The sequence below is a fragment of the Chelonoidis abingdonii genome, chromosome 7, assembly GCF_003597395.2.
Source record: "Chelonoidis abingdonii isolate Lonesome George chromosome 7, CheloAbing_2.0, whole genome shotgun sequence".
NCBI lineage: Eukaryota > Metazoa > Chordata > Testudines > Testudinidae > Chelonoidis > Chelonoidis abingdonii.
This window is the reverse complement of record NC_133775.1, coordinates 24,825,809-24,839,079: the sequence shown is the minus strand read 5'-3', so window position 1 is coordinate 24,839,079 and position 13,271 is coordinate 24,825,809. Positions and strand designations below refer to the sequence as shown.

At 39.4% G+C, this 13,271-nt stretch overlaps 1 protein-coding gene across 2 annotated transcripts in view; it reads right to left on the bottom strand.

The window, feature by feature from the left end:
• The window catches only part of ST6GALNAC3 (ST6 N-acetylgalactosaminide alpha-2,6-sialyltransferase 3), a 324,436-nt gene that overhangs the window by 262,709 nt on the left and 48,456 nt on the right, over window positions 1–13,271 (bottom strand). Inside the window, exon 1 of one of the 2 annotated variants that reach the window (XM_032782165.2) lies at window positions 766–924. The exons of the other annotated variant lie outside the window; for it this stretch is intronic. Within the exon in view, the coding sequence (XP_032638056.1) occupies window positions 766–888 (123 nt within the window). The 5' untranslated portion in view covers window positions 889–924. Of the gene's footprint in view, window positions 1–765; window positions 925–13,271 lie in introns of those variants that run through there. 2 annotated transcript variants of the gene reach the window in all.

Below are 13,271 nucleotides of genomic sequence, written 5' to 3'. Positions count from 1 at the left end.
TAGTCTCCCAGGCACACTGCCTATCTCTTCAGGCCTGGGGGATGGGAGTGAAATTTATATTTATCATTGGGAGCACTGGGGGAAAAGTTACTTAGTTGCCTTTGCTGGAATTAATATTCTTATTGTTCATTATGGTGGATAAGGTAGGAGTCTGTTATTGCCAGGACACTCAGAGAACACAGGATGGGCACCTGTTAATTGAAATGACATCTATCAATGTATAAGAGAGATAAGGCCCTACTTCATTCGCGATATTGTGGAAATTGCAGATCCCACAATATTAGGCTTCCACCACTATTTTTATTTTAATTAGCTTATTTTGCATAGCCCACAATTGTGCATACATTGTGAGCATACAATTAGAACTGCACTAACACTCAGCAACTGTAAAATGTAAAAGGCTAAAGTGATTGGACTAGATTTCTACAGCAGTTGTGTTAAGACTTTTAGTCCTCTGAATTTTATGTTGTACCGGTCACTTTTTTTTTTTTAATGAATGTAATATAGTTGAGGCAAAAATCTCTGGTAATCAAAGAAATTAGCAGGCATAACATATAATCTTTGAGTGTTTATATCATTGCAGCAAATTTTCCTTAAACAAATAGGTCTGCTCTGACTTTTCCAAATTACCACTATTAATAAAGGTCCATTATTACTTTTTCATGATTTTCCATGTTTTGTCTGCAACTCGGGTGCAATTACTTGACAATCATCCCATGATTCAAGTAAGGCCTTATTGATAGAATAATGAAAACAGATACTTACCCGTTGCATTCTGGAGTGCAGTCCAAAACAGTGAGGGGTTGTCTCGCCTCCTGCCCTATAACACTGAGTGCCCCAAAGTGCTCTGCTGCTGTGGTTCTCTGTCTGGATGCTTCCAGCCCACATACAAGCATGCAGTATCCAGAGTGTCTGTTCTGTGCAGCCTTAGTTCACCACTCTGACCCCAGCATTCTGCCTACAACCTAACAGCCCTCCCTAGTCTATCATACAGTTAACTTATGCAGGGATGACTCCAACACACTCCCAGTCCCAAATTTTCCCAAAACCATGTGCTTTGCAACATCCAGCCTTCTCCTGGATCATTCAGAGAGATATCAAGGTTCCTTTAAAGGAAAAATATGCAGCAGCTTGCCACATTAACTGGAGTTAACATTCACTTTAAATAAACACAGCAGTGTGTTGGAGTCAGTGCTTAATTTGTGCCAGGGTTGAGCCCTGGCACCGCTGGGCGTGCCCCATCAGTTATGAAAGTAAAAAAATTACTTGAGCCTTGGCACCTCTATCGTTACAAATGAAGCACTGGCTGGTTTAACATTAAAACAAGTTTATTAACAAAAGAAGTTAGGATTCTAAAGTAAATTCAGAGATGATTTAGTTGGGGTTGGTCCTGCCTTGAGCAGGGGGTTGGACTAGATGACCTCCTGAGGTCCCTTCCAGCCCTGATATTCTATGATTCTATGATAAAAGATACAGTTAGAAATGGTTACAAGCAAACCATTCCTCTGGTCAGGAACTTCCATAAAGTCCAATGTTCCTTTGTCTCTTTGGTGAAAGATCTTGGGATTCTTTGCCCCTATCCTTATAGTTCAATAAACCTTTGAACTGGATTCTTCTGACACTTATCCCCTGAAGTAAAGTTCGTTCAAGCTGTGAGGAAGGCCACACAGAGCCTCCTGGTGAAGGAAGTTTCATTCAGTCTTCTTCCCCTGCTGGTGTTTGCTAATATGCAAGTTGATCTGTTTCCTGCAATCTCCTCCCTCAGCTGCGTTCATGGTTCTGAGTACCTTCTATGTATTTGCACTCCAATTATCTCTCAACCTACCTTGGAAACACCTTCCAGGTGGCCACATTCCTTTGTCTAGGGAGGCCTAACTTTATTCCTGCCTGGCAGACACACTTTGATAACAATTTCCAATATGTTTGGAATTTTGAAATTTGCCCTCCATACATACACAACACAATCATATTAAGGATCAGCATGTTACTAGCTTTCTACTGATATTTTACTTAACACTGCTAAGTTCAGGTTACGACATTAGCACATTTGGGGTACATTCAACTGGTCAGGCCAGCTGAAACTCACTACCAGATACCAATGAGCCCCTTGCCCTCTTGCACTGGGATGCTGTCATCCCACTTCCTGCTTTACTTTCTATTATAGAGCTATTAAATCCTCCAGGAAGGGTGGCACAGTAACACAGCTGCTCTGACAGTCATCAGTAAATAAGCTCCCACAAGCTCTGTTTCCAACAAACAATAGCTACAGAGTGATCAGGATTTTATTTTTGCATCTTTGCAATTGTGTGGGGATGTGCCAGAGGTAATCAGCAGGAGCCGCTTGGTAGGATCCTGTCCCCAAACTGAAAGCAGGATCAGGGAAGTCTCTGACTCTAGTGGGTTAAATCCCTCTCTGGTACTGTAAAGCATCCCTGCCAGAGAGGATTTTTAACCCTAGTTCTTCTGCAGAGAAAAACCATTTGAAATCCATCAAGTGCCAGCTATTTTGAAGACGTTTTTGCAGGGAAGGATCTTCCCAGAACCCCAATCTCTCATATTATAGGAAACAAATTATATATATCAATGAACTCAAAATAGATTTCAGAAACATTGCCAGCAAAGTGCATTTAAATATACTTGTTTGCCAAGTTCTGTTGCCTCCCTCCTGATTCTAAGAAAGCATTCTGTTTAAATGGGAATACAAATGAATAGATTTTCCAGTTTCTCACTCCTCCCCTCTGCAGCACATGGGGTTTAAATTACAGGGTAAAGCAGGACATTTTTTGTAGGAGTCCCTTGTTGAACTATTGGCAGCACATCACTGACTACGTGACCAAGTAGCTACAGAACTGGAATAATCTCCATATCCATCCACATACTCTGGGTTCCCATCTTACTGGGCAATTTCCTTAGGTGTTCTACTGCGTTAGCCACCACTTACTTCTAATATATTTGATGAATTGATGTATATTTTAGTTTTTATAGCTTTATCTTTTATGTACGTATAAACTTGTATGATTTCATCATACCCTTAATGCCCCATGTTCTGAGAAACCCCAAATTCTTCTCCAGCTTCTATTTTCAGGGAAAGAGCAAGTGTCAAACTTGGATTCCTCCTTCATCTAAAAAGATTTGTCCAGACTGTTTTTGACCCAACTGCTCCCAAGTGATGGTTGATTGCTAGGCCTACCAAGACATTAAGCTCAGCTACCAAATCTTTTCTTTTGAATAAGAATGTCCTAGCAGTGTAGTCAATTCTGAAATTGAATAGATAATTATTATTGTCAGCTACTGTGTAGTGCTTTTAATCAGTAGATCTTTTACAAAGATAGGACCATCAATCCCATTTTACAGATAGGGAAACTGAGGCACAGATTGATGAAGTGATTTGTCCAAGGACATCCAGCAGGCTAGTAGCAGAGCTACAAATAGAACCCAGATCTTCTGAGTTCCTAATACTCTATCCATTATACCAAAAGGCCTATAAGGCCATCTGAATATCATCTCTGGTAGAGTGTTCATGTTAATCAAACCAAGGGTGATATATTTATAAAACAGTTCTGTTCAAGTAAGAAGAGAGCACCAAGGCTAGGTGTTTGTTTAAGTGGCCTATCTAATGGAAGGCCAAAATAAACTCCTTGACATGAAAGTCACACAGTCATATACTTAACTCACAACTCGGGGTTTAACTCATTATATGAAGGTTACTTGCTAAAGGAAACCATCAGATGCTTCTTTGCACAACATTACTAACACTGGAAGATTCATGTCATGTTGCAGCAGTGAATTATTTTTCTACTGTCGCTGAAATATTTAGAATGCTAGCATGGCAATAATTTAACTGTCCAGTGTTTATCCAATTGTAAATAGCAATCTTGAACAGGACAGCTTGCTAATTGGGTGTTAGCACAGAACTTCAGTATCAAGTCGAGATGTGCTCTCCCCTTTTAGTATAACAATGGACAGTGTTCAAAGTGCTGTATTAATATGAAAGAGTGTTAGGTACTAAAACTGCTGGGCAGTGGGTGCTGAAGTTAAAAAGGAATGCAATTTAAATGAAATATCATTGTAAAATAATTTCATTAGGGCAGAAATCCTTATTAAAGTTATGAGCGTGGCAAATGTTTTATTGAAAGGGTGTAAAACAGGCTAATTTTGAATGCCTTGCATTTTTCTAATCAAGTTAAAGAAAAAAAGCTATTCTTTAACTCTGCTCTGAAAATATTCTAAGATTAGCTGTATATACATCTAATGGACTTGCACAAATTCAAATAAGTGTTGTATATAACCAGTCTATCTTAGTCTGGACTTGGGAAGATAAGTAACAATGCAGCATTTTAAAGCTGTCTCAGGAGTTAGTTACAAAACTTCAAGGAGAAGTCAAGTAGCTAGTACTCCTTGAAGCGCACAATCTAACTATAGCCTGACTGCGGACAGACACTTGCAGTGTTACTGTTATTGACAAAACTTCCACAACAGAGACACAAACTAATAAACCAAAAGAATCAATTATCTTTCTTTGTAGCATATTTTACCTTCCTTGTCCTCTGCTTCCCTAAGCACAGGCCCTTTAAGTAATTTCTTCAGAGGAAGTGCCAGGCACTGGCAGACCATCCATAGAAGGGAGAATTCCTATGTAATCAGCCTCCTGAAGTCTAGAGCCCAAGCCTGACTGAGGGTATGTCTACAATACTACAAAATTAGGTCAAATTTATAGATGTCGATTTTTTAGAAATTGATTTTATACAGTCGATTCTGTGTGTCCCCACTTAAGACCATTAGCTCGGCAGAGTGCGTCCACAGCACCGAGGCTAGCGTCGACTTCCGGAGCGTTGCACTGTGGTAGCTATCCCACAGTCTCCACTGTCCATTGGAATTCTGGGTTGAGATCCCAATGCCTGATGGGTCAAAAACTTTGTCGTGGATGGTTCTGGGTACGTCTTCAGCCCTCCCACCCCCCTCCATGAAAGCAACGGCAAACAATCATTTCTTGCCTTTTTTCCTGGGTTACCAATGCAGACGCCATACTACGGCAAGCATGGAGCCCGCTCAGCTCACTGTCACCATACGTCTCCTCAGTGCTGGCAGACGAGGTACTGCATTGCTACACAGCAGCAGTTCATTGCCTTTTAGCAGCAGACGGTGCATTACAATTGATCGTCATCGTCGTCGTCTCCTGGGTGCTCTTTTAGCCAACCCTCGGTGAGGTCAGTCAGGGCGCCTGGGCAGACATGGGTGCTCCTGGCAGACCTTGGTGAGGTCTGTCAGGGGCGCCTGGACATAAATGGGAGTGACTCCAGGTCATTCTCTTTTTAAGTTTTGTCTCCTGGAGTCCTGCCTGCAGTCATACTGCACCATCTTCTGGCAAGCAGCCAGGAGATGATGATGGCTAGCAGTTGAACTGCACCATCTGCTGCCAGCCTAAGATGTATAAGAGAGATGGAGTGGCTCAAAACAAGAAAGAGACCAGATTTGTTTTGTATTCGTTTGTATTCATTTGCTCCCCCCTCCCTCCCTCCGTGAAATCAACGGCCAATAATCGTTTCGGTGAGGTCTGTCAGGGGCACCTTGAAAAGTTTAATGGTGATTCACTTGGTCCTGCCTGGAAGAGCAGAGGGAGGGATAGTTCAGTGGTTTGAGCAGTAGCCTGCTAAACCCAGGGTTTTGAGTTCAATCCTCAAGGGGGCCATTCTGTGTGACAGTTGTGTATTTCTCTTTGATGCAAACCCACCCCCTTTGTTGATTTTAATTCCCTGTAAGCCATGTCATCAGTTGACCCTCCCTCAGCACTGATGCGGGTCCCTGTTATAGCCTCTGTCCTTCATGCCCTTGGAGACTTTTTCAAATGTTTGGGCATTTCATCTTTTGGAACAGAGTTCTGATAGCACAGATCCATTTCCCCATACAGCAATCAGATTCCGTACCTCCTGTTCGGTCCATGCTGGTGCTTTTGTGATTCTGGGACTCCACGGTCACTTCTGCTGGTGAGATCTGCACTCACCTGCAGATTGCCATGCTGGCCAAACAGGAAATGAGATTCAAAAGTTCACGGACCTTTTACTGTTTACCTGGCCAGTGCATCTGAGTTGAGAGCGCTGTCCAGAGCAGTCACAATGGAGCACTCTGGGATAGCTCCTGGAGGCCAATACCATCGAATTGCGACCACACTACCCCAAATTCGACCTGGCAAGGTCTATCCCCTTGTCGGGGGAGGAGTACAGAAATCGATTTTAAGGTAGCCCTTTAAGTCAGAAAAAAGGCTTTGTCATGTGGACGGGTGCAGGGTTAAAACGATGTAACACTGCTAAATTCGACCTTAACTCGTAGTGTAGACCGGGGCTCAGAGTCTTACAGCCTTACCTTGTGGTCTGTACATAAAGTTTACAGTGAGCTCTGAATTGGACCTACCTGTGTACCCAAGTTTCTGCTCTCAACCATTCTTCTGCCGTAATGCCTCTACCTTGGATAGGATGTGCTTATTGCTGCGTGCTACACTGTCAGGGTGTGTTGTTATGTATCCATGGCTCCAGCAAGAAAGATTTTTACCTACTCCTTTATTTCAAGTGGCAGAGCTTGTGCTTTGGGAATCCAGGTCCTAGGTTCAATTGCAGACCAATACCATAGTGCCTGCATCCATATACGGCTACAGTGCTTTATACCAAGTTACTGGAGCACCTTAAAAATCGAAGCACTGAGACAAAAGCCCTAATATAGTTATGATATTCAGTTGTCATATCTGCTCTGCATACATAGTCACACAGCAATTACTATGTTGCCAAACTCTTGTCCCAGCATGCACTGGTTTCCTGAATATTCTCTTTAGTTATTCCCAAATCCTGGTAAAAATCCAAGAGAGATCCTCGGAAAATGCCACTTACAGATATCATCTCACTCCATCTCTCCATATCAGCAAGTTTTATCTCAGTGCTGGGTCACAAGGTTCTTCTGACTATTTCTATCAATATGCTTGAACTATATCAATGAACTGTTTGTTCTAATGAAATATGGAGATATTTCAAATCTCAACCCATCTCTCAAGAGAATAAAACAAACTATGTAAACAAACTCACTCACTTCATTCATTGGCAATTGATCTGACAAATCAATGTGAAACTGGACAATATAAAACAAAGCAAAGTCCCTCAGATGGATTTCAGATTTGATCACAACCATTCAGCCAGCCATATGCAGTAAAAAGCGATTAACGAATGTTTGAAGTGGAAATAAAGTTGAGCAAAACACACCATGATTTCTAGCACAGACAGGCCTGTGCAAGGTGCAGAGTATGACAGTATTTCAATTTTTTTTTTGTGAAACTCATTAATGCTGAACAGCCAAGTAGCACTGTTTGATTTGAGCCTTTATGGTGCACAACCAAGTTTACTCTTAATGGAACTCTTACTGGAAAATTACCTTTTGGGAAAATTACGAAGTGAGCTTTACAGGAAAAGCCTGAATAGAAAGGATCAGTAAACAGAGGTCCCAAATTCTTGAGTCACCTGGCTAATGTAATGATGAAGAGGTAGGTTAGTGAAGTAAGCACCAGGTATGAAATACCTGGAATTCTGGGTTCAAATCTCATTAGGATTGGCGTCCTAGGTAGATAAATTGAACTTCATGCAATTTACTAATGAGAACCTTAAAACCAAATGAATGAAACCTTTAAAAAAAAGTATAAAAATAAATAAAACCACAAACAAAAATTAAGGCAGCAAACCATAAGTGCCAAGTTTCACACAGCTCTATGCCAGTCCTTTTCAGACTTATGTATAAAAGAATTAACTATACAACTGATCATCTGCCTGATGACAGCTAAGTATGTTATTGTGCTTTTTAAAAAACAAGAGCAAAAAAGTCAGCGTTAGCTTTATTCCAAAGCCATACAGTGGAATACAAAGAGAACAATTACAGAACTACTGGATGGAAAGCAATCATGGTATTTTAGTTAAAGAAGCTGAGATTAAGTAGTATAATGTACTCATCTGTTGTCTGTCATAATGAAGGCAGTAATTTGTTCCAATACCATTTAAATAACTCAAATCATTTAGCATGCATAGTAAACTTCACAATGACACACAAAACATTTAAAAAGCTATAATTTGTTAGAAATCAGAGGACAGGGATAAAATGGCAATAATCGGGTAAGGTTAAAGCAATATAATTTCACTTTTAGGATTTCTATGTGCAGTTTACAGGGTAAGAAGAGAATGCCACTCTCTTGGAAATGAGTCTACATGGATTACTGCAAAATCTAATAAGCATTAAGAATTATTCTTTATATGGAGCAAATACAGTTTTTCTACTTGAAACTGGATGAAGGTTATTTAGAATCTAAAAGCCAGTGAGCTCTAGAAAATTCTTTTGAGAATTGTAAAGGCTGCTCTAGAGTGGAGATGGAGGCAGAGAGCCCATTAATGCAGACTGAAGCACCAGAGGGGTGTCATTATGGGATTACGTGAGCTAAGGCTACAGTAATGAGTTATGTGTACACTATTTCTTCTGACAAACGCGAGTCAAGCACAGGTCAACCCTCAGCAGAGTTTGGGTCTCCATATATTCTTTATCATGAGAAAAACAAGTTTCACTTACCACGTGTTCTCCGAGTAGGCCCCATTTTCTTCAGCTTTCAAATATTTTATACCTTTCTGGTACTGTGAAACATTTAAATGAATCCTCCTTTACAAATATTCCTTTCATAAAGAACATGTGGTGCATTCACGAGGGGGGGGTGCAAGAGAGATTCCCTTTTAACAAGAGACTTGGATTCTGAAGCAAACGTAGGGGCAGAACTTCCTGATCCACTGCAGATCCAATGGACCAAAACACTGCAAAGGGGATGCAGGAGGGCAGCTGTTGACATTCTAACTTCCATGCAGAAAAAGTAGTTGGGATGAGCTGTATCATAGCTCCACAGCCACCACCAAACTAGGGCCCTGATACTGCAAACACTTATGCACATGCTTACTTTACGACTGTGAGAAGTCTAATTGAATTCAATGGGACTACTTGTGGTAGTAAAGTTTCCATCTTCTCAAACAATGCAGAATTCTCCACACATGACCCAAATTGAGATCAGTCTAAACTATGGCATAAAGACCCCGTCCTGCTTTCACTGGAGTCTATGGTAAGACTCCCATGTGATTTTCAGGATTATATTCCAATGCAGAATTGCACAATCCAATAGGAAGGGAAGACGAGATAAAAAGCCAGAGATTATTTAAAACCGTAAATTTTATAATGTATATATATGCAGTTAAATTTTATATTATTCGAAAAAAACCAAAGAGAAAGGTAAACCTTTTTGGGGTTTTAAGTCAAAGATATTTGAAAGTTTCCCAATATGAAAAGCCCCTCTTTAAATCAACCCCGATAAAGAAACATATTTCCAGATACAAGAAATAAACCTCCAGTAGAAAACTGATCTACCAAAATAGATCTGTTAAATAAATATATTTTCCATTTAGTAAACACCTAAATCTCTCACAATGCTTCTAAACAGATATATGTTAAAGGTGTACAACTTATCGGTAAAATGAAACACTGGTGTGAAGTTGATCCATTTCATAAGTTACTATCTGAGTGACCTACCATTCCACTGACTTTTCTTATGACACTCCCTTACTCAGTAAAATGAGTTGAACAGAGTAAATATTGCAACAAAAATTGTTAGTGAATAATTATTCACATTCAAAAGTGAATTTCCATTTCACTCTATTCACAACTCTTTTGGTGTTTGCCTTCCACGAACATTAGCAAGCTAGAGCTATACCAATGCTAGTAGTAGAAAAAAACTGAATTGTGTATTAAAATGCAAAATACACAACTCATAGTATATTAATTATTTACATAAGTTTTTCAATCTGGGAAAAGAAATACCACTACATCACTTGGAAATACTCATAATGGTCAGTTAAGGAACAAACTAAAATGTTTCTTTACTGGAGAAATTTGTAAAATTTCAAATCAACAGATGCAATTTTGCAATCTGTTTGCAATATAAAACAGGTGAAGTTAGAGATGACAAGATAATTTGAAAGGAATTATTTTATTTGACTAATAATAAGATACTTCACCTAAAATTCAAAATTTTAAAATATTGCTAGAGTGCAAACAAATTAAAAACTAATAAAAGCTAGATGTGACACATACAAAAGAAATTGCAAGCTTAAAGATTTTCTTAAGAATGAGTTATCACATACAATAGTTCTCTTCAAATACCAACAAATGGAGCAAGGTAAATCAGTACAAGAGCTATATTTTATCAAAATGTATTAAAGAAAACATGAGTCAATGTCTAGCTTATTTATTGTGTGCGATATATGGTGACCCAGCAATCACCTTAAGTATACTGGAGTTGCATCACCATCATAATAAGAGACTACAACTTACAACAGCATATATTTCTCGTTGTAAAGGGTGTTCCTGGACACAGTATCTAGCAGAATAAAACTCTTAAAACATACAGTATTGTAGATTTTTTAAATGTCCAACATAAAGTCCTTAATAGACTGCAGTGAGTAAAGAGAATCCTAAAAATTAGCAGAACACTCAGATTGTCTATCTATTTCGGTGTCAAGATTTACCACCATCATATGGCATCTTTTTACAATCCAATAGCCCAACTCTAATGTTCATGCTATGAAGATACTGTTGAGTTATAAAGGTCATGAAATAATCCGAAGTATCTTCCTATTTGTTGCCGTCCTATTTGTTGCCGTTTAAGTGTTTTCCCTCCTCCATTTATGCTAATCCTTCCAACACAGAGTCACAGCTTCTAACACCTCCCAAGACTCGATAGGGTGGAGCAAAGCTTTTAAATGATAATGCACCTCTAAAAATCCTCCTGGTTGCTATGTCAGTAACCAAGAGTGATTAAATTCCACCTCCAGTGTAACAATGACTGGCATTTCAACTGCGATAATGGCACTTACGTGGCACTTTAGATGTTCAAAGTGCTGTATGAAATTCAATTAATCCTCAACTGCAATGTGAAGTACATTAAGCATTTATTTTTTTAACACACAAACACACAGAAATTAAGGATAAAGAAGCAACTTGCACAAGTTTATGTGGTAAATTAGTGCTGAGTCAGTATTGCTGTTTGATAACCAGGATGATTTCTTCAGAGTTCTTTGTAGTTTAACATGGTGACCGTAGCCTTATGTCTGTTCCTCACCCCTTCTAAAATATTTGTATCTTATGCAAAATAAGCGGGAAGGGGGAACAGAAGTTATCTAGGAACCAAAACTTGTATACAAAGACTCCTAAATGCTATTACAAACAGAAGTACATTATCTTAGATACTTATATGCAGAGCCATAACTAGGGCATTTTAGCACCTGGGGCGAGCAACCATGTCCATTCCCTCTGCTGTTTTTTCCCGTTCACTTTTCCACCCCATTTTTCTGTACCGGCAGATTTGCACCATGGGTGGTGGCCCCACTTGCCTCGCCCTGATTGCAGCCCTGCTTACATGGCCCCCATTACTGTAATATCGTATTTATCCTCTACACTCTGGTGAGGTAGGGCAGTGCTATTGCCCCTATTTTACAGATGGGAAACTGAGGCATGGAGAGGCTAAGTGACACTGGGAGTCAGTGGCAGAGCAGGCAATTAAATCTGGGTCTCCTAAATTCCAGGCTAATGCCACAAACACTAGGCCATCCTTCCTCTCTAGATATACGTCATATCTAAATTTCTAACATTCATAATAATTATATAGGTCTGACAACAAAAAGTAAATCCTATCAAAAACCTTTTGTCTTGTCTTTCAAAACTTCATTACATACTGTTCTGCTGTATTCAGTCCTTTTGCAAATTTCTAGTCATATTTGTAGTCCAACACAAATGCTACTTCTATACCCTTTTTTAAGTTAAAATAATTTTTTCCAGTAAAGCTCACAATGCCAGTATTTGTAAGAGTCAATTGAATACAAAGTCATTTTTAATATCGGTAAAGAGAAATCAACTAAAAGCCAAGAGTCGTCAGTTTGCCCTGTGAACGTTTGTTTTTAGTACTGCCAGAACTGCTTATGAGTTCATCTAATCACAAAAACAAACCAAAACGCCAACTTATACAACCCACACCTCAAAATAAAATCAAATACTGACCAGGAACTCTTCACCATCAGAGTTCACAACACGCACTAATAATTAGTGAATTTGAAAAAATCATAAGCTGCTCATGGTTATTCCATTAACATGAGAGAGAAAAAAAGACTAAAATTCATCCAACAAAGATATTTTATTACAAAATTATTTGCTCAGCTCCAGTTAAAAGCTTCGTACTGTGAATAAGGGGAGCAGGGTGTCTGTGACAGAACAGATCTTACGGGAGACACAGGTTTGAGAGAGGGCAGACTAGGGTGTCCCCGACTCTCTTTCAACCCTCCCCTCACAGTCTCCACAAGTTTGCTGATGGTTCCAGTGAACACAAAATGCTTCCCCCTATGATTCCTGAAGTAGTTTTCTGAGGCTGTGCCTCTGTCCGTGTTCCCCACTGTTCTTACGCCAGCAGACCTCCCATTGGAGTCAATTAGAATTTTGCATGAGTGAGCACTGCAGGGTCTGCCCTATTGGCATTAAACAACTCATCATTTTTAATTGGCACTTTAAGTTCCATCAGACTACAGAACCCATCTCACGCTGCCTTAGTAAATGTTTGCATAGGGTAACAATTTAGTTCATTTATGTTAATAGTCAGAAGTGATCCAAATATCTACTGGTTAAATACAAGAGCTGGGCAAACTGTCTGAGGACAAAGACATCTAGATTTTTTTTAAATCAGTACCTATTTTTAAAGTTAACTTTGTTGTAATCCAATCCAGACCACTATACCTAATTATTCTGGTCCAGACTCACTTTCTCTAGTGGGTTTGATCCACCCCAGATAAATACTGTGTGTACTGGTAAGTTTATAAAACCATTTTCCATCACCAAATTCACCTTTAAGGAAATGTTTTTAATGTCATTATTTATCTCTTAAAGACTGTAATAGCAGGCTAATTTATCAATACTCTGTTCTAAATAGGATATGCATGGCTATACTTATGGGTTATCTGGAAAAGTAAATCTGCTATTAAGATTAGGGCTTTTTGTTTGTCTGCTTTTCATAATACCCCTGCACCTAGCACATCTTGCCCCAAAAAGGAACACGAAGAACAAGCATTTGATTTCATGTTTTAGAGATTTTATGCTCTCAGGACGTTTATTCTTTGGACTCAGATATGCCGAAATGTCAGAATTTACATAGACGTCAACGGACGGTTCAC